This window comes from Polypterus senegalus, chromosome 3 (assembly GCF_016835505.1).
Source record: "Polypterus senegalus isolate Bchr_013 chromosome 3, ASM1683550v1, whole genome shotgun sequence".
NCBI classification, from domain to species: domain Eukaryota; kingdom Metazoa; phylum Chordata; class Cladistia; order Polypteriformes; family Polypteridae; genus Polypterus; species Polypterus senegalus.
This window is the reverse complement of record NC_053156.1, coordinates 254140216-254166345: the sequence shown is the minus strand read 5'-3', so window position 1 is coordinate 254166345 and position 26130 is coordinate 254140216. Positions and strand designations below refer to the sequence as shown.

General features: G+C 35.7%; 1 protein-coding gene across 1 annotated transcript in view; it reads left to right on the top strand.

Moving 5' to 3' along the window:
• Nucleotides 1-26130, top strand: part of nbas (NBAS subunit of NRZ tethering complex) — a 418366-nt gene that overhangs the window by 105527 nt on the left and 286709 nt on the right. The window contains exons 19-24 of the mRNA XM_039748931.1: nucleotides 3654-3732; nucleotides 6213-6317; nucleotides 7195-7331; nucleotides 11074-11160; nucleotides 16815-16968; nucleotides 25310-25495. Coding sequence (XP_039604865.1) covers nucleotides 3654-3732; nucleotides 6213-6317; nucleotides 7195-7331; nucleotides 11074-11160; nucleotides 16815-16968; nucleotides 25310-25495 — 748 coding nt within the window. The remainder of the gene's footprint in view (nucleotides 1-3653; nucleotides 3733-6212; nucleotides 6318-7194; nucleotides 7332-11073; nucleotides 11161-16814; nucleotides 16969-25309; nucleotides 25496-26130) is intronic.

Genomic DNA, 26130 nt, shown 5'->3' with positions numbered 1-26130 from the left:
TGTATTAACAGGACATCCCTTAGAGATTCCTTTTGGGTTAGACATAATAAACTTTGCTATCCCCAGATGCATATTTTTTGCTGAAGTAATAAATATGGTAATTTTTGGTTCTTGACTTGAAATTTGAACTTTATTTGAACTTTTGATTAAATAGCGCCGTAGCCATGAGTTGTCTGTAGTTTTCCTGAGAAATCAACTCTGTGCATGTGACATGTCTACTTAAATTTCTTGTTGATCTATTTTTACAAACAGTTGCTTTTACTCATTGTATTAAAATTGGATCTACTTATAAATGTTTTCATTAGTTTTTTTAACCTATTTTTGACATAGTTTTATCCTATTTTCTGCTTCTCATCACTCTAGATAGATGCCTAACAGGCTTGTTTTTAGAGTTATTCAAAAACGAATAGACCCATTTGTATTGTGCAAGCATTCTCATTTTTTTCATATTGAACCAAGTACCATTAACAAGAGTGTAAAATTAGGTTTGAACTTGGCAGTCCATTTAAGGTTTAATTTATCTGATATTGGGTTTTCACTTTCCTGTTCTTGCACCAAGGAGCATTTCTTTTTATAAGGCATTAATAGGTATTTTAAGAGGGTTGTGTCATTGCACAGTACATAATTGCCAGGGCTTACAATGTCCATATTAAAAATTTAATTCAGAGAGTATGTGTACAGGAATAAATGCAGAATACTGCATGAAGATTAGCGTCTCCACATAATTTATATTAAATTAATTTTAAAAATTGCATGAATGCACTATTAATATCATCCTCTGGATTTAGTTAAAACTATAAGCATCAAAAAGGAGAGATTTGTCTATGATTAAACAATAGCATACAAATAGTAAGCAAAAAAGTAAATTAAATGTTCTTTTGATTGAGCATGTTTGCTACAATTAGTCTAATAGGTCTCAGCTGAGTCAGCTCTTTGTTTTACACTACAAAGAAGATTAACTTTGTTATTCTTTGGGGAATTTGAAGCATTTTCTGTGTAAGTAGATTAGATCTGAATATTTAGTATATGGAAATGAAGAGGTGTTCTTTTATGAAAGACAGTTCAAAAATAATCCATTTGGAAAGAGGCCACTAACTGAATAATAGAAAAGCCCTGGAATAACACTCCTTATTATATGTGATTTTAATTATCAAAAGTCTAAATGAGAAAAGGCTGTTTTACTATTATTCAAAGCTAATATTAGGTGGTTTACAAGTCTTAGAAGGAGGCGGACTTGTAAGATTGCACTTTATTTGATATTATTGGAGATATCTGGAAAGCTGTTAATTATACTTTTATTTTTCTTCTAATATTTTATATTTTAAGGAGAGTCCATGAAATAAATGCTTACTGATAGAGTGCCACCAATCCCACTAGGTAATTTTTGCAATAAGTTACTTTATTGGATGGTAGTTATAGAGAAGTGATATTATAAATCATATTTGTATACATATTATAAGATATAAGAAGTTATGTGAACCATTAACTTGCCGATGTCATTGGATTATAAATTCGTGCTCTAATCTAGCAATGGTGTCCTTGCTGTGTTAAATGGAATTTCATGTTTTTCATGCTAAATTGATTCTTATTTTGTTAAGATATAAAATTCATGTGGCTGTAGTTATAGTATTTAATTTCATAATTGAATATGTTGCACTCAAGATTTATTTTCATAGAAGTAGCCCTTCTGATTTATTACAAAAAATGGATTCTCTATCTACACATAATCATTTTGAATTGCACGGGAAACAGACTGGATGCTAAATCCTTTAATGCAGTTACCGATGTTATAACTGAATTTCTCTGTACAGTATGCAGAATAGACAAATCCCCTTTACCCAGTAGCAAATGCTTAGACTAAGAGCCAGTTCAGATCTGAAGAACTAACTACATTTGAGCCAAGTTACATCATTTCTGATGCTTGGTTTTGACAATGTATTTAAAACCATAAAGGTAATTTTCTTTTGTTCTAAATTGTGTTAAGTAACCTTTCAGCTTTGGATATGTTATATCCCCCTTGCTGCTCTCATATGTTGTGAAATTTTTAGATCACATATTTTGTGTAATAAACGTTTTTTCTAAGACATTTGAATATTATGCTTAAACTTTTTCTGCTACTTTTAACCAAAAGTAATGCAAGGAGCAAGAAGTAGTAAAAAAAAAAAAGCAAACAAAAAGTAAAATGTAATTTTTATACTATTTTATTGTATTTATGTTATTGTATTAAAATAAGGGTCAGAAAAGATGAAGTGCTGAAGGTGATTGCCATTGACTGAGCTCAAGCAAATTGTTTCAAGCAGAATTACCTTTTAAGGCTGTATATTATAAAAATATTTAACAGTTTTGCTCAGACATGCAGTATGTAGTCTGGGTGTTTATTTAATTAACACATATTCCTCCTTTGGAGACAGAAGAGAAGATAAGATTCTCAATAACAGTGCTACAAACCTGTAAGACATATTTTTATTATTCAGATTTTAACTGTGCTTTTGAGGCTGTATTGTAGTTAGGAAAAAAGTTAACTTATTGTTTTTCATACACATTCATATAATAAGTTCTTATAATTTACTGTATAATTGAAAGATAACATTAATCTGTTGTTTCTGCTCTCAGGAATTAAGGTAGGGTTTAGTACTCATTATTAAGGTTTTATTAAAGAGTAAAACAGAGTTTAAGGAGGTGAACTACATGATGACAGGTGCTTCAGGCCTAAAATAAATATCTCAAAACCGTTTAAGTTTCATCACCAGGTACTAGGCACAAAGGTGAGGAATTTCTAGGTGAACCATAGATTTCTTTAGGTCATTACTGCCTTTTCGACTCAAGTTGCACCTTCTGGTTAAGAAAACAGAAGTATTACTTAACATTATTTGGTTATTGTTTAGCACCTTTGTTATTAGTTTGAGGTCAGCCAAGCAGGTTGCATTCAACTATTCAAGACACACTGAAAAAAGTGTGTGCCTTCATTGAATCAGTCACCTAATTATGAATTTACTTCATTTGACTATGAATTTGTTCTCTAAAATTAATTATAAGTAACTTGAGCAGATGTTTTAATTACTTGTAAATCTTGTAGTTAATTTACTGAGTTACATACTGTACTTGTTAACATCTTAAGTGCGTGTGTGTTTTTCAGGACTAATACATAAAAAAATTTGATAACGTAAGAGATATATTTAATGACATGCATTATAAGCCTTTCTAACTTGATTTACAGATATGCAAAATGAAAACCAGCTTCATGTGTTATACTGTTTTCAGTATTTTTCCAGGGATAAAGGAAAGGGGGCAGAACACCTGAGGTTGACAGTAAAAAAGCCAAATGCACTTTAATAGTTAAAATAAACTTGTGGTAATTTAACCACTCTATTTTTATACCTGAGATTTAAAACCTTTTTGTAGAAGGTTATGTGAAATCTTATAAAAGGCTGGGACTCCAAATGGAAAATTCATTGTCTTGTGCAAAGCATAAAAATACGGTAAGCAATGCCTCCGCAATGATCAAATAATAACTGATACAGTGATGGTTATAATTTTTAATAATATGGGAAATGATTAAAGAAGGAGTCAGCTAAATGGTGATCAAACTCATAAACTGTTTCAAATGCTTTAGATAAGCAATATGATTTTGAGCTGTTACACCTTTCTTTTAGGTTAACGCTGGAACAGAAGGAGCTGTGCAGATACCGCTTAAGACTTCTAAGTTACTTAGACAGCTTGGCCACATACGAGGTAAGGAAAAATGTACATTTCTGTGAGCATTCTTCAATGTGTCTGTTTATGTGGTACTTTTAATACAACTGTTTATGGAAAATTGTTAAAATTGGAGAATTAATTCATACAGAGTTAAAACAAATAGCCATTCCTGGACAGATACACCAGTAAATATTTGACCTTGTTTTCAGTGGTAATGAAACAGACAAGTTTCCTATAAAAAAATGTGCACATTTTTCACTTTCGATTCCAGTATTTTACATGGTCCATCCATCCATCCATCCATTATCCAACCTGCTAACTACAGGGTCACGGGGGTCTGCTGGAGCCAATCCCAGCCAACACAAGGCACAAGGCAGGAAACAAACCCTGGGCAGGGCGCCAGCCCAACACAGTTTACATGGTCCCATTAGTTAAATTTCTATATGTTTATGCATCACATTATATCATAAAAATAACTACATTTTGTAACACAATAAGTATGTTAGATAAATGGTTGACTCCAAATGGTTCAGGTAACAGTTCAAGCTACAGATCCATGGACTCAAGAATGGGAAAAACATGTTCAGAAAATGAATGGATTGCAAATTTATCTAGTGTCTGTAATATACACAGCAGTCACATGTAGTTCTGTCACATGTGTAAGGCTGCTCATGAATTTGTGTTTAGCCACCCAGTTAGTTTAAAAAGGAAATGTGAACAAGATTTTGCCCTTGAATATTAAGAATTCTTACAGAATTACAGGCACTCCCCGGGTTACATACGAGATAGGGATTGTAGGTTTGTACTTAAGTTGAATTTGTATGTAAGTCAGAACAGGTACATTATTTTAATAAATGCTATTATTGACCGACTGTAACCAAGTGCTCTGTCAATGAATGATGGAGTTTCACCTCTCTCTGACCTTTTTATTATTTCTACTTTATTTTCAATGGTGATGGTTTTTCTCTTCTTAACTGTATCACCAGCACTTGCATAAGATTTGTGTTTGAGAGACATTCTTGAAGGGTGAAGGCAAAAGTTTAAGATGAGCTCTTCTGCACAGAAATGTATACGCTATCACAGCAGGAAGGCACCCGTCATCAACACATCTGATGTACTGACAAGAGACAGGTTCCTGCTATGTGCGTAACAGTACAAGTAGGCTTGCTATTGAGAATGAATGGGGGAAGCGAGGGGCGATTCACCACCTGCCCTCCACAGAGTCACCACCACTACAGTATGCTGCCTGCAATGTCCGTCCACCGAGAACGAACATGGTGCGGCCAAAGGCGGGTAGTGAATCGCCCACCACCACCCCCTGTTAACAGCCAGCCACCCGAGTCACACTACAATGCTACCCTCTGCTGCCCTGTTCACCCTAAATGACCTCCGTTCAGCCACAACCGTGTCAATGCTTGCAGCATCACCAGCAGTGAAATGCCCCCCTCCGCTCCATCCAGCCTGCATCCAGTCAGGAGCAGTAGCTGCGGTAGCGTGGTGGGCGGGCAGCGAACCACCCCATCAAGCCTCCGTCCTGCACACAAGCAATAGCTGTGGTCCCGGTGACTATGGACCACGGGTCATTGCTTGCCGCCAGGAGCTGCCCGAGGGACACTACACTGCGCGAGCAGTGAAATTGCCCCCCTTCCAGCCTCCGTCCAGCCACCGCTTGCAGCGTCCCCAGGCCAAAAATGACAGAGTGGCAGTTACTGAGGCGCATGCATCACAGCTGCGGCCCCGTTTGTAAGTCGTAGGTCGGATGTCCGTATCTTTGGGACTACCTGTATTTCCATGTGATCGATTTCTTTTAATTATTACTTTGACATAAAATTAAGATCCAAACAAACAGAATACATTTTTGTGTTCTAATATTACTGTGCAAAATGTACTTAATTGCCTAATTTTTTAAATGCAACAACTGCCAAACATTTACAAGAGTCTTTAATTTATGCAGTAACTACAGGAAATGCTGATTAAGCTTTAGGTTGTTGAAGCCTTTTTATTTTGACTGCTTAAATTACACCTCTCTAGCACAAGCCATGTTCTAATAGCTTTGGTAAACTTCTTATTTCTGTGAGGATTTAAAGCCTTTATTCATTGTTTATGGTCTCTTTTTTGCAGGGCCATTTGAACAGTATATACCTGTGTATGTTTACAGTACTGTCTAGCTACTTTTAAAAATATGCTGTTTCACACATACAGTATGCCACTTCATTTACTTTGGCAATATTGCATATTTATAGTACACATTAAAATTGTTCAATTAGAATTCATCTTTATTTCTGTTTATATTACTATGACCATTTTTATGCATGTACATTATGTCTATGTCTAACTATCTATAGAATAGTTTTGATTATGTAAAATAAAATGTGTTAAAACAGTAAAATTGAAAGCTTGGTAAAAAATAACATCAGCCTGCATTTTCAAATTAAAATGTTATGGAAAAAATGATTTAAGTAAATCACTTGTCTTTTGAAAGTAAAGTTTCACAAACCTTTTTTTTTTTTTTTTAGGAAATTCTTGGAGGAACACATGCTGCTGAACAGGGATATGATGGAGAATTCTTCAAGAAATTCAGAAATCAGAACATTGTTCTGTCAGCACGAACATACGCCAGGGTAAAAGGACTTTCTGTTCATTGACTGCACCTGCTAGAGTATAAATTCTATGTAAAAGTCTTTTAGAAAAGCAGCAGACCTTAGTCACTATACATTTGAAGTACTAATTTTGATTTGAGATAAAATGATTCCAGACACAAAAAGAATGTATGCAACTTTACCTTATTCAGATTTAATTACACTGGTTAATTAATGTTAAATCCGTACATTTTTATCAATTAAATATATGGAGTTTATAAAAATTTTAACTTTCATTTAGTAATACTCTAAATGACAGCACAAGCTAAATAAAGAGACTATGGAAAATGTAAGAGATGCAGCAATGTTACCACTTTTAATAACTCAGAAGTAGAGAAAGTGATGTTTGATATCTGCTTCCATATGATGGACAAACAACTGCTGCTTGATTTATTTCATGTTATACTTCCACTCTGGAAAAACATAATAATATTAACAGTGTAATTAGGTATGTATAGTTTTACACTGTCAGGTAAACTTCTTGTATTGATTAAGTAGTCCCACATGCAAATTTTAGGGTGAGTTAACTTAAACAATGAGTGTTATGTTATAATGACAAATGATTTCCTTAATCTTAAAAATAAATCACCTTCATGCAGCCATAAAAATGTAAGTCACTATTTCACTTTTTTTTTTAATTTTGTAATATGTAATGCAATTACTTTATTACTTCAGATCTCATCACTAGGAGAACAATTTTTGAATTGTTGTTATTGGTTTATTTGTTGAAAGGATGCTGTTACATCTTTTGGAGCAACTATATCTACTATATATCGTGCCTGAATTCTGCTAAATCTTGTTTGAATTCAGAATAGTATGTTTAATTAGATTAAGCTTAAGTTACACTTTGTTTTTACAGGAAAGTAATGTACAAGCATTAGCAATATTGTTTACTTATCATGGATCAGAGCTTCTTCAGCATCGTCTTGCAATACTTTTCAATTTCCCAGAGACAACTTCTCCACATGAATATGCAAGTTTATTGCCAGAAGCATGGTAAGAAAAAGACATTAGATGACAGAATATGTAAAAATTCAATATTGCATAATATTAAAAAATTGTACTAATAGCCACAAATATTAACTTAGACTGATTTTCTGTTTCTCAAACTTTATTTTTGAGGTATATAAGTGAAGAACAACATTTACAGTATTTTGTTGTTTTGAAACTGAAAAAATTAGTCACACCCCACATTCAGATTGTTTAATGTGGAATGTAATCTTAATCCATTATTGGATTAATTACAATGTATTAAATTAATAAGATTTGTTATAAGTTGTTATTAATCATTTATAATAGAAGAAGTGCATCTAAAACATTTGCCCATGTATCTCCTTGTAATCTGATATAATTATTACATTGTATTTAAACTTAGGAAAAGGTTTGCTAATGTTTGGAACTTACTTTACTAACAAACATAATTAGGAGTTTTCCATATATTTGTTTTTTCTGTTTGTAGTACTTTTCTTAGTAAGCATTAAAGAAAGTCTCTTAATAAAGTAAACCATGTGATTAAAATATAAGAAACAATGCTGTGAGTAAAGGTTTGTGAATCCTTACTAAAGACTGTCTGATTATGCAGAGCTAGCTTCTGCCTTGCAGAATAAGAATAAGACTCAGTGCTGGACAAAGCAAGGACAGAAAATGAATTAACTGATGACTGATAGAGAACAACAGTGACTGAATGACTTGTAAGGGCCGATTTATACTTCACGCTCAGAACGCGTACGCGCCCGCATCATGGCTGTCACGCATTCCCAGCATTCATTTTACGCGTCCTCTGAGCAGGTCCTCAGAAATTAACGTGACGCGTGTGTGAGTTTCAGTACCAGCAAAAAGTCGGGGGGCACAGTGTGCTAAAAGTCGGAATGTGACATCAGTGTCTCTGTTTACTATCAACATGTGACTGAAAGCCTCTATGCAGATCCTACGGAATGAATGCTCCAATGTGGTGAAGCAAAATGCCGACATACAGATGCATTTGTGGTGCTTTTATATTCAAGCGTCGCATTTTTCCGATCGTAATGACACAATACATTTTAAAAGTCTCACATACTGTCTTTTGTGCCGTCTTTTTTTTTTTTTGCAGCTTAACAACAGCAACATAATGTATAGTGCTGTATTTGAGCCACTGAGAAAAAAATAAAGGACACGCTGAAAACGTGTATTTTGTGATTAAAGTGGAAATTTCGGCTTTAATCTCGAAACGTCCACTTTAACTTCGTAGTTTACTTTATCGTTAATGCAGACCATCGTAAACGTCATCCCAGTTTTTAATCGCTATGAGCTTCTTGGACCTGACAGCAGTGGCAAGCAGCAATAGATCACCACACAGAACAAATTAAATGTATGATATTCCAACTCTCTGCACATTTAGAATCTTTAGATTTCTGCTTGATACCACTTTCATGATGAAATGCATTGAAGTGTGTATGTTACATTTTACATATAAATTCGTTTAAATAATGAATACAGTAATCCCTCGCTATATTGCGCTTCGACTTTCGCGGCTTCACTCTATCGCGGATTTTAAATGTAAGCATATCTAAATATATATCACGGATATTTCGCTGGTTCGCGGATTTCTGTGAACAATGGGTCTTTTAATTTAAAGTACATGCTTCCTCAGTTTGTTTGCCCAGTTGATTTAATACAAGGGATGCTATTGGCAGATGGCTGAGAAGCTACACAATCACAGCACGTATTACATATTAACTAAAACTCCTCAATGATATACGATGTGCTTCCCCGAGCGGATTGTTTGCTTTTCTCTGTCTTTCTCTGACATTCTCTGCGCCTGACGGAGGGGGTGTGAGCAGAGGGGCTGTTTGCCTAGAGGATATGGACGCTCCTCTAAGACATGAAAGCACGTATTGATTTTTTGATTGTTTGCTTTAATCTAGCGCGCTCTCTCTCTCTGACGTTCTCTGCGCCTGACGGAGGGGCTGTTTGCACAGAGGCTGTTTGTTTAGAAGATACGGAGGCTACTTTAAAAAATGCTGAAAGACTTACCTTCACATTGCTCCCTTCTTTGTGGCTGCTTTATCGCGGTGCCCATACTTAAAATCCCAGCAGCACGTATTGATTTTTTGATTGTTTGTTTTTCTGTCACGCTCGCTCTCTCTATCTCTCTGACATTCTCTGCTCCTGACGGCGCTCGTTTGAAGAGAAGATATGTTTGCATTCTTTTAATTGTGAGAAAGAACTGTCCTCTCTGTCTTGTCATGGAGCACAGTTTAAACTTTTGACTAAAGGGTGTTATTTCATGTCTAGAGGGCTCTAATAATGTTAACAGTGTGGGCGAGTTTATAAGGGCTTAAAATATATAAAAATAACCATACAAACATATGGTTTCTACTTCGCGGATTTTCATCTATCGCGGGGGGTTCTGGAACGCAACCCCCGCGATCGAGGAGGGATTACTGTACTGTTAATAATTACACACATGGGGGGAATAATTACACACGTGGGGGTGTCACGGTGGTGGAGTAATAGCACTGCTGCCTTGCAGGAAGTTATGTCGCTGGTATTTCCTGCTTGTATTCCACACTATGCAGATTTAGGGATTTGTTGCCGCTAAAATGATGCTAGTGTATGCGCATTTCTTGTATTCACCTTGCGATGAGCTGAGGCCTCGTCCAGGGATTGTTTCTCACTCGTGCCCAATGCTTGCTGGAATGGACACATCCCTGGATTGATGCATTTAATCAATAAACATAATTTTCAGAGATATTGCGGTAAGGTGTCATCAGAATTTAATGAGTGTTCTAGGCAATTCACAACACAGAGAAGCCGAACATGTTCTCACCGTGATATCTCGCACTGCCACCTGGTGGATTCCTCCAGATTTACATAAAGTACGCGCACAAGTATGAACACTACAACGCTTGTGTAGCAGGAGTGTCTGCTGCAGCATGTGTCGCAAAGAGTATAACTCCAGCCTAGGACAGCCTGGAACTGAAAGCACTACACATACTATCATTGTATTGTTGAGTTTTTATAAATTTCAAGAAATCTCCATTCACTGAAGAAATGCATTTTACCACAGCTTTTACATGATGTTTCTCAAAATAGGAAAGTCATTTTCACCACCTTTTTTGTTTCTTCTGTACTATATGTCATTATTTTTAATTCATTGAGGTTGATGAGCAAGGGTAGCCTGAAGTGAGGTTATTATTCCTTTTCCTGATTTTGCAGTTAGAAGTAATCCACTTAGAGGATGGGTTTGAAGAAACTGTCATAAAAGAAAGAATACCAGTTCATCTATTATTGACACGTGCTTATCATTTTAAAAAAAAATAAGAGGGAGCATCGACTGTACTTAACCTTGGTCAGCTTTTAATTGCTGCATAACTGTACTTATTTAAATTTAGAATTTTACTTATGGTTGGCTACACTATTACAATATTTTCCATTATAACTGCTTGCATGTGTTGTTTAAATCAATATGAAATAAGTAACATATTTGGTCCATTAAAAAAATGTTTCCAGTTTCCTTTCTTAAGACATTAAGAAAAGATATATTTGCCTTATGTTGGGCAGTAAAAGCACTTTGAAGTATATTATAGCCAACTAAAAGAGTTTTTTATGACTGTCTATACAATATATACTGTAGCTAAGACCATTAAGAAAAAACAAAAAAAATGTATTTTTTTATGATCACAAATTAGGTGATATTGAAGATATGAAAACGTTTACTACAAATATAAATTCATTAGTAATTTTCTTTGTTTCCTAGCTTTGATGATGACGACAGTCTAATATGTATACCTTGGAATGAAAAGAGACATCGAGATATGGACTGGTGTGAGTTTCCCCAGTACAGGTATTGAAACAACTTTTTAATAAAGTCAGTGAGATTTAAACTCTCATTCTTTTGATAGTAATATGATATTCCTGAAGTAATTATGTTCCTCAAAATACCCACATTTGTGGTGGTATGATAAAACTTAACTTGTGAATTGGTAAATGTGATATAAGTTTATCACTACTTAATTTAAAAACTTGTGTACTGAAATCAAGGAGCATGGTAATGTAAGGTATTCCTAAATGTTTTAACAACTTTTATTCTGTTCCTTGGACAGCACGGTGATGGGTTTGCATCCTGGATTTATTTGTGTATTTACCTTTTTTATGACAAATGTGCTCTGATTATATCTCTTTATGTTTGGTTAATTGTCAGCAGCAAATTGGCCTTACATTCATGAATATGGGTGTAAGAGTGTGCCAAGTGATGGATTAGAGTCCTGTCTAGCGTTGGTTCCTTCTTTATAGCCAGTGTTGCTGTGATAGGTTCCAGCCACGAAGATTTTGACCTGGATTGACTAGGTTAACTCATGGATGAATCTTCTTCTTTTGGATGCTCCCGTTGGGTGTTGCCACAGCGGATCATCTTCTTCCATATCTTTCTGTCCTCTGCATCTTGTTCTGTTACACCCATTACCTGCATGTCCTCTCTAACTACATCCATAAACCTTCTCTTAGGCCTTCCTCTTTTCCTCTTCCCTGGCAGCTCTATCCTTAGCATCCTTCTTCCAATATACTCAGCATCTCTCCTCATGTCCTAACCAACAAAATCTCACCTCTCTAACTTTGTCTCCCAACCATCTAACCTGAGCTGGCCCTGTAATATTCTAATTTCTAATACTGTTCATCCTCGTCACACCCAATGCAAATATTAGCATTTTTAACTCTGCCACCTCCAGCTCTGTCTCCTGCTTTCTGGTCAGTGCCACTGTCTCCTAATCATATAACATAGCTGTGGTGCTCTTTCTTGGCATGAAGCTGCTCCTCACTAATCATCACCTCACTTCTTAATCTAGCTTCCACTACTCTTTCCCATAACTTCATGCTGTGCCTCATCAATTTTATCCCCCTGTAGTTACTACAGTCTTCCCATCCCCCTTATTCTTAAATATCGGCACCAGTACACTTCTTCTCCACTTCTCAGGCATCCTGTTACTTTCCAAGATTCCATTAAACAATCTGGTTAAAAATTCCACTGCCATTTCTCCTAAACACCTCTATGCTTCCACATGTATGTCATCTGGACCAACAGCTTTTTCATTCTTTATCCTCTTCATAGCTGTCCTTTCTTCCTCCTTGCTAATCTGTTGCACTTCCTGATTCACTATCTCCACATCATCCAACCTCTTCTCTCTCTTGTTCTCTTCATTCATTAGCCTCTCAAAATACTCTTTTCATCTGCTCAACCCACTCTCCTCGCTTGTGAGTACGTTTCCATCTTTATCCTTTATTACCCTAACCTGCTGCACATCTTTCCCAGCTCAGTCCCTCTGTCTAGCCAATTGGTACAGGTCCTATTCTCCCTCCTTAGTGTCCAACTTCTCATACTTCTCAACTTCATCATACACATTTTCTTTAGCCTTCACCACCCCTCTCTTCACCTTGCGCCTCATCTCCTTGCACTATTGTCTACTTTCTGTAGCTCTGACTATCCCACTTCTTTGCCATCCTCTTCCTCTGTATACTCTCCTGTACATCCCCATTTCACCACCATGTTTCCTTTTCCTCCTTCCTCTGTCCAGATGTCACGCCAAGCACCATACTTGCTTTCACCCTTACTACATCTGCTGTAGTTTCCCATCTGTCTGGTAATTCTTCACTACCACCCAGTGTATGTCTTACCTTCTCCCTAAACTCAACCTTGTAGTCTTCTTTTTTCAACTTCCACCATTTGATCGTTGGCTCTGCCTTCACTCTCTTCCTCTTCTTGATCTCCAACATCAACCTACAGACCACCATCCTATGCTACTTAACTACACTTTCCCCTGCCACCGCTTTGCAGTCTTCAATCTCCTTAAGGTTGACTCTTCTGCATATGATGTAATCTACCTATTTGCATCTTTCTCCACTCTTGTACTTCACCCTGTGTTCCGCCCTCTTCTTAAAATACGTATTCAACACACAGCCACGTCCATCCTTTTGGCAAAATCCACTATCCTCTGACCTTCTTCATTCCTCTCTTTGACACCATTCCTACCCATCACCTCCTCGTCTCCTCTGTTCCCTTCACCAACATGTCTATTGAAATCCGCTCCAATCACCACTTTCTGTCCCTTGGGTACACTGTTCATCACTTCATCCAACTCGCTTAAAAAATCTTCTTTCTCATCCATTGCACACCCAACTTGTGGGGCATATGCACTAACAACATTCATCATCACACCTCCAAGTAACAGCTTCATAATCATTACTCTGTCTGACACTCTTTTCACTCTTGACATACTCTTCCTTCAGAATAACCCCTACTCAATTTCTCCTCCTATCCACACCATGATAGAACAATTAAAATCCATCTCCGATCCACCTGGCCTTACTCCCCTTCCATTTAATCTCTTGCATGCACACATATATCAACCTTCCTTCTCTCCATCATATCAGCTAACTCTCTCCCCTTACCAGTCATACTGCCAACATTCAAAGTTCCTACCCTCAGTTCCACTCTCTTTACCTTTCTACTCTCCTCCTGCCTCCAGACACAAATCCCCCCTCTTATTCACCTTCTTCTACTCCTGCCAACAGTAGCCCAATTTCCACCAGTATCCTGTTGATTAACAGTACTGGTGGCGGTCAATGTTAACCCGGAGCCCGACTGATCCGGTATGGAAATTTGTATTGTTGTCCGCATATTGATTTGGCAAAATTTTACACCAGATGCCCTTCCTGATTTAACCGTCCACATTTGTCCGGGCTTGGGACAGTACGAAGAAACAAGCTGGTTTGTGCATCCCCAGTGGCTGAGTTTTAAATCATGGACGAACATTCTATTGAAATTCATTTGAGTTCCTACACGTATGTATAGCAAATCTGCTTAAATGTATGTATTTCACAGTTAACCTGAAAGTGATGATATCAAAATTATCTGTAAAGACTTTAGAAGGAAATGCATATATAACAGTAACTAGCGACTGGGAGCCCAATCAAATCGGGCTACAAATTCTATGTTTGTGAAATCTATACTTTCTCTGCAAAGAATTGTTTGTTTTTTTAAGTCCTTGAAATGATTTTGTTATCATGGCACTGATTTGTGCTTAAAATAGACCTTTTTGGCCGATGTAATGAATAGCTTCCTGTTTAAACAGGGCTGCGAGACGTGAACTCACCTCATTTGATTTTTTCCGGCAAACAAATTTTCAAAACAAACCATATTTTACGACTTTAGTCAGAGTTGGAGTAATGATTATGTTGGTGTGGTCATTTTAGATCTGAGATCGGCTAAAATTTAAACAATGACCGTTGTTATTACCCAGCCGTCATTACTCAGTTTGCCAATAGATGTCAGAAGGACGGATGCCAAAACCGAACTGCCCAAAGATAGATTTTGACGTACCAAGCAAATGGCGATACGTTCTAAATTACTTACGGTTCTGGAGCTGTCGAAGTGTTTAAGTCAGTCAACAATGTTAGTCCTGGAAAGTACGCCCCACCAAACCAATGTTCCAAAAACCAACTGAACTTACTGTTATCTGCTCAAACCAGCACTGACTTACTATATTTGGCTGTCCAGCGGCGTAACTGAAGCATTCAAACATTCTTAGTCAATCATGCAATACTGCGTATGCGTTTTCCACGTTATGTTCTAACTACAGAGTCTGAGTCCCATTGCATGGTTCTAACTTGTATTGAGTCGAGGTATTGACGTGAACACCATACATACAGGGTATATATATATATATATATATATATGCATGCCACTCCTTATTCAGGAAAGATCGTAGTTGTCCCACAGGAATAAGACTTTCTGAGACGAAGGTCATAAAGATTGTTAAACCGTTTCTGGACAAATGCAGAACCGTAACAACAGTTGCGTAAAGTGCAACAGGAGCTTCCACCTGCAGCTAATGTTATTCGCGTACTGAAGTAGCATTGCACATGTAATTTGTCAACATGCTCATGTCCATCAAACACAGGAAGCTCTGCAGTCTACTTGTGACTTTACGCTGTAGGAAGATAAGTAAGTAAATCAAGCTAAATAACATTAGGCCTGGCTTTTATATAAGTAACATAGACATTTTTTTATATAATACCATCACAAAGCATACTCACAAACAGGACTTTGCACCATACCTTGGTTTGCTCCATAAGCCCTGCTGTTTCGTTGAAGGATATGTGTGTTGCAGATTCACTGGCAGGATGATGCCTGACCTCTTGCTGCATCCAAACGATGCCATCTTTTGGCTTTATACCTGGTGCAGCTGCGTTGTTCTTATGTGTGACTGGATGTTTCTTGTGGGGAGGGTTTCTGTTCTCTTTCTCTGATTCTCCATTGTAGACATGGAACACATATGAAATGTAAGTATTACAAATAACAATATATTATTTATCCTACACAACTCCAGGCACCTCTTATTTGTGATTTTCAGCTGCGTCAGTGGGGGATGGGATAGCAGACTGCTTGTTGCCTTGTGTTGATCAACACATTTGCAAAATAAAAGACACTAATGAAGAGGGGAGAAGGAATTTAGTTTTTTCGTAGGCTTCAGGGATTCTAGTGTTAACAGTGGTTGATAAAAGCAATTCTCCATTGCTACTGTGAAGGGGAGACTTTGTGATGCAAGTTTGATAGGGTGAGTGGCAATAAGAAAGCCATTCCTTGAAATGACAAAATTGTGCCTTGAAATTTTGTCTGTGGACTATTGCAGACAAGGATAAAGTCTTACGGACTGATGAACAAAAATGTGAAATCTTTGGTTCATCACACAGGTTGTTTGTATGCTGTCGAGTTAACAAAAGGATGGTTGATCAGTGTGTGTGACACCAACTGTCAAACATGGAGGAGGAAATGTGATGGTCTGGAGTTCTCTGGGTTTCGTTTGCTAAAGGCAAAGTTAGTCACTTGCACAGAGTGACTGGCATTCTGAATCAATAGGGTTACCACAGTTTGGGTGATATAACTGCAAGAGGTGGCTACTTTGGTAAATCAAAAATTTGAATACAGTTTTGTACACTGAATGATCCCTTGACTTATTATTTTTTATTTGCCATTGTATATATGTTCTGTGCCTTGAATTCATGAAACATTAAGACATTAAACTAAATAAATTTCCATAAAAACTGAAAAAACAGATGTGTTCTAAAACTTTTGACCAGAAATGTATATATTGAAAAGAATAACTGTATATGTAGAATAGGGAACAGAAAGACTACCATGGAGTAGAATAGTATATAATATAATTAAATAAATCATTATTTTTCTGCATGCTTTCTGTGTGAATGAAAAAATGTAGCATAAGGCTAAGTTCATCTAAGTTGAAGGGCATTTCTCTAAGGTTCCTTAGACATTTCCAGACAAGTTATTTCCACATACATTTATTTCAATTTTGTTATGCAAAAATTATGTGATTTTTTTCCCCAAATTTAAAAGTTCACTGTAATAAACATGGTAGTGAAAAAGAAGGTAGCATAGTTTCAAGACAGCCATTCGATTAATTACTGTAAACAAATTGATTTTTTCAGAGTACTTTTGGAACCAAATTCTCCAGATGAAGCAGAATTTCTTTATTATGAACAACCGGAACTGATTAAATTTCGAACTTCTAAACCATCAATACAGCTTCTTACTGATTGGTATCTTAAACGGTCAGAGGAGATTGAAAGCTTATCCAGACAGGTAATCAGGAAACTATCTTTTATACATTGTTTTAAATGTAAATACCTGTATTAAATACTACAATTTATTTTTGAACAGTATAGTAAAATCTCAATTTAAATTGAAAGTGTAATTAGTTTTGTAACTTGTTTAATTAGTAGAGTTTTGTTGAATTCAGCTGGATTAATGAGTAAGGAAGCATTCTGTACTTTTTAGTATTCAGTGTTCATTCATTCTTTCATTCAATCGTGCGAATGTTTGTTTTTCTTGGTGAGTGTTGCAGTTTTAAAATACATAACTAAGGTGACCAAACATCCCTATTATTAACAACTTTCTAAAGCACTTCCTAGCAAATACACAGAATTATGTAAGACCTTTTCTCTCCAGAATATCCTGGTTCTGCCCCTGGGATTTCTTCCCGTGGACAGTGTTTTGTGCATCACCTGAATGAGGTGTCCAGGGGGCATTGTAACTCAATGCCCACACCATCTCCATGGGTGCAAACTAGAGATCATAGTCTAATGAGGCATAGCCCAACAATCACATACATGGTCATGACTCAATATCAAGTATGCAAAAACAACTCTCACTCCTATAATACAGGAGCTAAATGGCTTGCTGCAGTGGCTTCAGGGCCCCATATTCTTTAGTCCCATCCAAAAGACAGGTGTCAGATGTGGTCATAAGCTTTTTTTCACATCTGTAAAGCCTACTGTATATAGATTAGACCCCTCAAGTACAGTAAACCCTTGTTTATCGCGGTTAATCCATTCCAGACTCTACTGCGATAAATGAATTTCCGCGAAGTAGGATTCTTTATTTATAAATCAAATATTTTCACAGTTAGAGCATAGAAAAACTGTTTACGACCTTCTAAATACATTTCTTAACATTATTAAAACCTTCTAGACACGTAATAACACCCAGTCAAACATTTAAACTGTGCACTATGACATGACAGAAATGACGGTTCCGTCTCACAATTAAAAGAGTGCAAACATATCTTCCTCTTCAAAGGAGTGTGCATCAGGAGCAGAGAATGTCAGAGAGAGAGAGAGAGACCGAGAGAGAGAAAAACAAACAATCAAAAATCAATAGGGCTGTTCGGGCTTTTAAGTATGCAAAGCACTGCCGGACAAAACAGCTGCAAGGAAGGGAGCAATGTGAAAGGTAGTCTTTCAGCATTTTTTAGAGGAGCGTCCGTATCCTCTAGGCCAGTGTGCGAACAGCCCCTCCGTCCACACCCCCTCCGTCAGGAGTAGAGAATGTCAGAGAGAGTGAGAGAGACAGAGAAAAGCAAACAATCAAACATCAATACGTGCTGTTCGGGCTTTCAAGTATGTGAAGCACCGTGCAGGAAGCATATCGTATATCATTGAGGTGTTTTATTTAATACGTAATACGTGCTCTGATTGGGTAGCTTCTCATCCATTCGCCAATAGTGTCCCTTGTATGAAATCAACTGGGCAAACCAACTGAGGAAGCATGTACCATAAATTAAAAGACCCATTGTCTGCAGAAATCCGCAAACCAGCGAAAAATCCATGATATATATTTAGATATGCTTACATTTAAAATCCGCGATGGAGTGAAGCCGCGAAAGTTGAAGTGCGATATAGCGAGGGATCACTGTATAAGACTACAAGGAACTGGTCCTCAGGAGAACTCTGGAATATACATTAGTCTTCCTTAATCTGGATTTCATCTGTCAGGAGTCTTCATTTCAGTACATCAACACATTTTGATACTACTGAATTTGAAACGCACAAGCTTTTCCACATTTTTTTAAAATGTAGACCACCACTCCAGTCTGCCAGTACTAAAACAGTATTCCCACCATTCTTGTAGAAGGTATTTTAGCCAAAATAAGCCCATAATAGGAGTTTTTAATATCCTGCCTATTCTTCCTGAGTTATCAAATGATTTTAAATATGTATTACACACACACACATATATATATATATATATATATATATATATATATACTGTATATATATATATATATATATACTGTATATATATATATATATATATACTGTATATATACACACACACAAACACACTGTATATACATTATATATGTACACATACATACATTCAAGAATTTTCCACTTCTTTGCTTTAATAAACTCCTGGGATGATTTGGCTATATGTTTTGGGTCATTGTCCATCTGTTTCATGAAACGCCGCCCAGTCAATTTGACTGCATTTAGCTGGATTTGAGCAGACAGTATGTCTCTGAACACCTCAGAATTCATTCAGCTGCTTCTGTCCTGTGTCACATCATCAATAAACACTAGTGTCCCAGTGGCACTGGCAGCCATGCACACCCAAGCCATCATACTGCTTCCACCGTGTTTTACAGATGATGTGGTATGCTTTGGATAATGAGCTGTTCCACACCTTCTCCATATTTTTTTTCTTGCCATTATTCTGGTAGAGGTTGATCTTGGTTTCATCTTTCCAAAGAATGTTTTTCCAGAACTGTGCTGGCTTTTTTAGATGTTCTTTAGCAAAGTCCAATCTAGCCTTTCTATTCTTCAGGCTTATGAGTGGCTTGCACCTTGCAGTGCACCCACTGTATTTACTTTCATGCAGTCTTCTCTTTATGGTAGGCTTGGATATCGATATAACTACCCCCTGGACAGTGTTGTTCACTTGGTTGGCTGTTGTGAAGGGGTTTCTCTTCACCATGGAAATGATTCTGCGATAATCCACCACTGTTGTCTTACGTGAAATTTGAGGTCTTTTTGCATTGCTGAGTTCACCAGTGCTTGCTTTCTTTTTTAAGGATGTACCAAACTGTGAATTTTGTCACTCATAATATTGTAGCAATTTCTCGGATGGGTTTTTTCTGTTTTCGCAGCTTAAGGATGGCTTCTTTCACCTGCATGGAGAAATCCTTTGACCGCATGTTGTCTGTTCACAGCAAAATCTTCCACATGTAGATAGATAGATAGAAAGCACCACACCTCAAATCAACTCCAGGCCTTTTATCTGTTTAATTGATAATGACATAACAACGGACTTGCCCACACCTGCCCATGAAATAGCCTTCAAGAGTCAATTGTCCAATTACTTTTGAGCCCCTGAAATGAAGGGATTCTGTTAAAAAAAATGCTTTACTTGCCTCACATTTTTATGCAATCGTTTTGTTCACCCCACTGAATTAAAGCTGAAAGTCTGCACTTCAACTGCATCTGAGTTGTTTCATTTAAATTCATTGTGGTAATGTACAGAACCAAAATTAGAAAAAAATTGTCTCTGTCCAAATATTTATGGACCTAACTGTAAGTATTTAAGAGCAAATGAGACATCCAAACTCCTCTTGGATACATAGAGAGATTGGTAATGTAATCAGTTTAATTTGTAGAATACAGAGGATGGATTGGAACATTCAAAGGAAAGAGAAAGATTATCAAGCACTTAAAGGACAGAATTTATGAGACTTGTTCCTCAATTTGCAATCTTGGGTTGTATCCTAGCTTGGATAGATTCAGCTCATGGAGTTGGGAAACGTGAGTGGAGATTGTGTTGCCTCTGGCTTCAAGTGAGCAGTATGTGGAGCCAGCAAAATGAATGTGTTGGTAGGGGATGTGACAGCAAAGGGTGAGAGAGAGAGAGAGAGTGAAATGAGGCTTTTATCCACGCCAGAAATAATATATCAGTTAAATAATGCAATTAAAAATATGCAAAATGAAGAGTTATCAACATATTGCCCTATTATACATCTAGTAAAGGATATTAGTAAACTATATTTTAAATACACAATTCACACTTTTTGCTAAATGAACAAAGTATTAAATTGTATTTTGTAGAATAATTGATGTGATTCATGATAATGATGATAACTACTCCAAAGCAATGAGATGTACAAGTTAATGAATGTGTTTACAATAAAAATACCATTAAGTGGATTAAAGGCTGTAAATTTCAAGCACCAAGGCTGAACTAAAAAATATATGTTTCATGTGCACTCACTTGAGCAAAGGTATAGTTAGAACTCTGCAGGATACAAGGACATGCTTTTGCTGCTTAGAAACAGATAGTTGACTCAGGCATAAAACATTTTGCATATGCTGGAAAGAATTATATTTCTTTTTTACTTTCAGCATACAATAAAAAATGATATAATATCAAATACTTTTCATATAAACATTTTAACATTACTGTAAATTACTGAAATATATATGGTTTTATTTAATTTTTGCACAACAGTGTAATTCACTTGAAAATGGGGCTGTAGTTCAACCCTTAACCTAAATGCAGGGTGGATCTCAGAGGTCCACATGTTTGCAGATAGTAAAATATTATAAATGCATACCTTAAAACATGTGGAACAGATTGTTACTATGTTATTGTGGACATGGTAAAAAAAGATTATTTTCTTTATTGTATTATTTTTGTTTTGCGCCTTCCCTCACCATAACCTATCATCTATGGGGGAGGAGTGAAAGCTTTAGATTTGTCAAAAATTTTGATCTCTGGTTTTCGATGGATCTCATTGTTTTTGGGTCCCCTGGTATGGAAAAATGCCACACTTGAACTTTAAGCCTTTTATGAGATGACAATGTGCCAATTAATTTTTGAGACAAATCTTGCAAAAGAAAAGGGCACTCTAGAGTAACCCACAAATACTGTACTTATGAATTGTTCTTATCCATTGCTGTCATAATAACCTATTTTATGATCAGAAAGATCAGCATCAAAGTGGTAAATAATTACTGAAATATTATAGAATAGTTTGGGTAACTTGGTTCCTAGGGTGCAGAGCTTGCTGATGCTCACATGTGAATTTTTTAGAAATTATTTTTTTCTACTGATATAGTATTGATATTCTTTTGTATACTGTATATTTTGTGTACAAAAAATAGGATAAAGATGGGACTCTAATCACAATGCTGCTGACTTATATTTGGATATACTGCTGTTTATGATATTCTGTATCACTAAGATTGTTTCATGATTTTCTGTTATTGTTTTCATCATTTTAATATGTTTTCAATATGGTTGGATTTTTATGGAACTCTGGTCCATAAGAATGATCCATTAGTGAAAACTGATTTTTCCTTATGTTGCCTATAAATAGCCAAGAACTTCTTGGTTGGTCAGTTAGTCAGTCAATCAGTAAATCAATCAGGAACATATATATTAAGGCTGGGACTTGATAAAAAAAAAAATAGAATTACATTAATGTATGTAATTGATCACAGTTAATCACATCTGTAATTATAAAATTATTATACAAGTTATGAAGTAAATACACACTCAATCACAAATTTAATGTAGAATCAACACAAAGGAATTTAAAAAAAAAAATAATGGTATAGTTTTAAACTTAAACAACAACCTTAAACCGAACTTTTAACAAAATGCTACTTGAGAAAGTACAACCTGAATTTGAACGCCTTTCTTCAAGGCAAGTTGAAAACAAAGCAAAAAGAAAACAAATGCAATGTATTAATTATCAAATTTGCATAGCATATGAGACACAGAGACATCAAAGTAAACATTAAACAATTCAATTGACTGTTGACTTTGAATGCACTGCTAAAGACTGATTTAATTGAAAGAATAAATGTTTCTTAAATGGGCATACATTTAATCTTGTGTTAAACCTCCATAAATACTATTCTCAATTGTTCATGACCATCAACAACTTGATAATTATACTCTACATGAGTGTTTTTCAAGTGTAATGCCCCTGTGTTCAGACCTGAGAGAGACACACATCTCAAGAGATCGAAACCTGTAAGGAGGAGGATGGGACTACCAGGAGAAGCCTTAACTTTAATTGCACTCAGATTCCTCTAACCCCTCTATACTGTCTTCTTCTTCAGTGATACTGCCCAGAAGCACTCTGCTATTTCACTATCATTCCCTTCCTCTCACTTGTTCACCCTGTGCTGTTTGTGCACACTACTCTGCTCCTTCTCATTTCCACCTGTGCTGTAGCCACCCTGTGTGACTCCTGCACTTTGTCACCAACACGCTCTGAATCTCCAACTTGATCATTAAGTTATTATTGTATCATAATGTTAATTAAAAAAAAAAGAAAATGCCGTCCTGACCAAAGCACTGCCTTAGGCGTTTGCCTCGTTGCTGGTTGCTCGATGCAGCAATATTTTTTTTAACATGTTACCAGGCCACATTAAATGCTAAAATTGATGTGTTAACTTTCCCTGGCCTACAGTATGTATATATTATTACTTCCTTACCTACCTATGTTTAGGCATTTTTTAAGTATTGAAGAAGCTTGATTTTAACAAAAACTTTTAAATACAGTACATTTCATGCTTCTGTGGTTGCACTTCCCAGTCATTAAGTAAATTCTGACGCAGCCTGATATATTTTATCTTCACTCTCTATAGTGATATTACTGTTCCTTGTCCTTCCTGAAACTTTAAATATTTCTCCTGACAGCTTTATTTCTATGTAAGAGCTCCACTAGCTATCATTATTATCCACTTGCTTTTCTCTTGTGGGAATTTTGTGCAGCAAAATGACAGTAACAGTATAGTAAAAACCATATACCATTAAGGACGTAGTTTCAGATAATAGGGTTCAATGCCTCTTTTTTATATAAACATTATTAACAATAAAATCCTCGGTGTTGAAAAGATCCCAGAATTTTTTAAACTTTAAAATGTTATTGTCATACAAATAAGCAACCATTGTCTTATGAATGAGAAATAGATCCTACCATTTGCCAATCAGCTGAGTATCAGAGTATAACATTTGTATTCTAACATTATACTTTGATCAGCATTCTAAATCACCTTATCATCAAGTTTATTGTATTGTTGTAATGTTAGGGTACTTTTAATCTTTACTAACAATTTGTTTTTGCCTTTTGTATTTTTTTGACCAAGTGGATATCCTTTAGTTTGCTATGTGTGCTTTCTTGTATTTGTGACCTACTAGATTTTTGTTGGCTTTCATTTTAAATTGGAGAAACAATAAGGGTAATGTTTGAATATACTATTACCTGTTTTTGTCATGGCTGTTCCAATACTTGCTTACTCCAGTGTGCACTGCTGAATTGACATGATGGAATGCCATCTAGCCGCTCACTGTAAAGGCTCTGCTCCTTTGCTGTTGGGTTTGACTTCAAGGGGTTGTCATTGGTCAGCCCCATCATGTCATTTTGTTTATTTTTTCTGAATCAGAGTTGTTCGGTATTATAGTTTTAAAGAGTGGATTTAGCTAAAGTGGGAGATGTGTTAAGATCTGTGAATGTTGTTTTTAAGCTTTTGTTGCTTCCTACTGTATATGAATTAATTCATTGCTGTTGAATGATTTGTGATAAAATAGTTAGATATGTACAAATTTACTTATTCCAATTTCTTATTTCATTTCAAGGTTTAAGTCAAAATGGAAGTCTTAGTGTAATTTAATGCTTTAGAGAATCATGACCAATCTAATGTTTTTATTCAAGTTTTATACTATAATAAAAATATGAGGAATTTGGCATATATAGTTTGCATTCAAAGATGTTTTTGAGCAGCAAATGTGTAGTCAGTTTCAGTAAAAGTAAATATACTAATAATTTTGAAATCAAACTTGGCCAAAATAAATGTAAATAACAGGAATATTTTGTGAACAGTTAAAACCAAAAGAATGTGTTATATAAACAGTAACATTAAAAATAAACAACAAATCTTTTCAAAGTTGTGTATTTTAACAAACCACTAGAGTCACATATGCAGAAACTGCAAACAATAAGAGACAAATGCATACTTGCATTAAAATGTTTTAGCATCTTCATTAGTCAAGGACCAATATCATAGAGTGCTAAATTCTGTACATCACACACTCTTGGATTTGACAGCATCCACTTTTGATTCTATTCAGTATTGTCCATATTCTTTTCCATTTTAGGGGCAAGGTATTTTATTTGTTTATTTTTTTTTTGTTATACAGAAACCCAATGCTTTACTAAGGCTTTTTGACCATTATAACACTGAATGTGTCAATGGTATTTTTTTTCCTGGAAGTCTTCACAAATATCGTTAGATTATAGCAGAGCAACTCATCAAATTATTTGTTAAGAGAACTTTGCTGTGATAATGACAACAAGAATTTAAGCCTACCCAAATCAGCTTTTATTTAACTTTCATAAAATCTGAAGTGAACCAAATACCTTTTCACTTAACAGAAGATAAACCTATGAAGTTTTTTTTATTATTATTTTATTGGTAATATAATAATAATACAACATCTGATATTTCACTTTCCAGTTGGTTGCCTTAATATCGGTACAATAGATCTTAGAATAGATGAACATAGAATACAGTAGAATAACATAGTAGTGTATTTATAGCAGCATTTTGACTGTCTTTAATTACTTATTTTTCTATAGGTGGATTGTGCTTTGTCCTTGGTACGTCTAGGAATGGAAAGAAACATTCCCAACCTAAAAATTATTTGTGACGATTTGGTTACTTTGGAAACATTGGTATATGAATCTGTATGTAATTTAACCTTGACACTAAAAGATTTCCAGCAAATGAAGGACATTGATAAACTCCGTCTTCTAATGAATAGTGTAAGATATTTCCTTTTTAATATATTTGTGTTTTCTTATTTGCATGAACTGCTTAATAGTTGTTTTTATATTATCTTAGTTTTATAAACTGATTTAGGATATGTAATTATTTAAAATATTTTATATACTTGGTAAAAATCTTCTTCCCTTATTTCTGCTTTGATTAAAATGTTTCAATTATTAATTAATTTTGCAAATGCACTTATTCTAGCACGGGGTTAAGGGCAGCATAGGGTACTAACCTGAATCAACATTAATGAGACACATAATTGTTTGCTGGGTGTAATCATTAAACACATTCACACTCTCAAACTCATTAGTACCTGGCCAATTTACTGTCAGTTTGTGAAACCTGCTTTTCTTTATAATGGAGAGGAAAATATAGTACCCAGAGAAATCAATATCATCTGAAATATTAACTAAATTTCTTTCAATGTTGTGTTTCCCAAAAATGATCAAGCTTAGTAATTAATGAACAAGATAGCAAACAATATAGATAAAGAATGAGGGAGTTTAGTGAGTCTTTCCCAAAGTCATACATTTATCAAGGCTTGTGGAAGCCTCTGACGACTTATGCAGGCATAGGAATCAAATCTTCCACGTGTACAGAATGCACTCTACAACAGTGCGTGTAA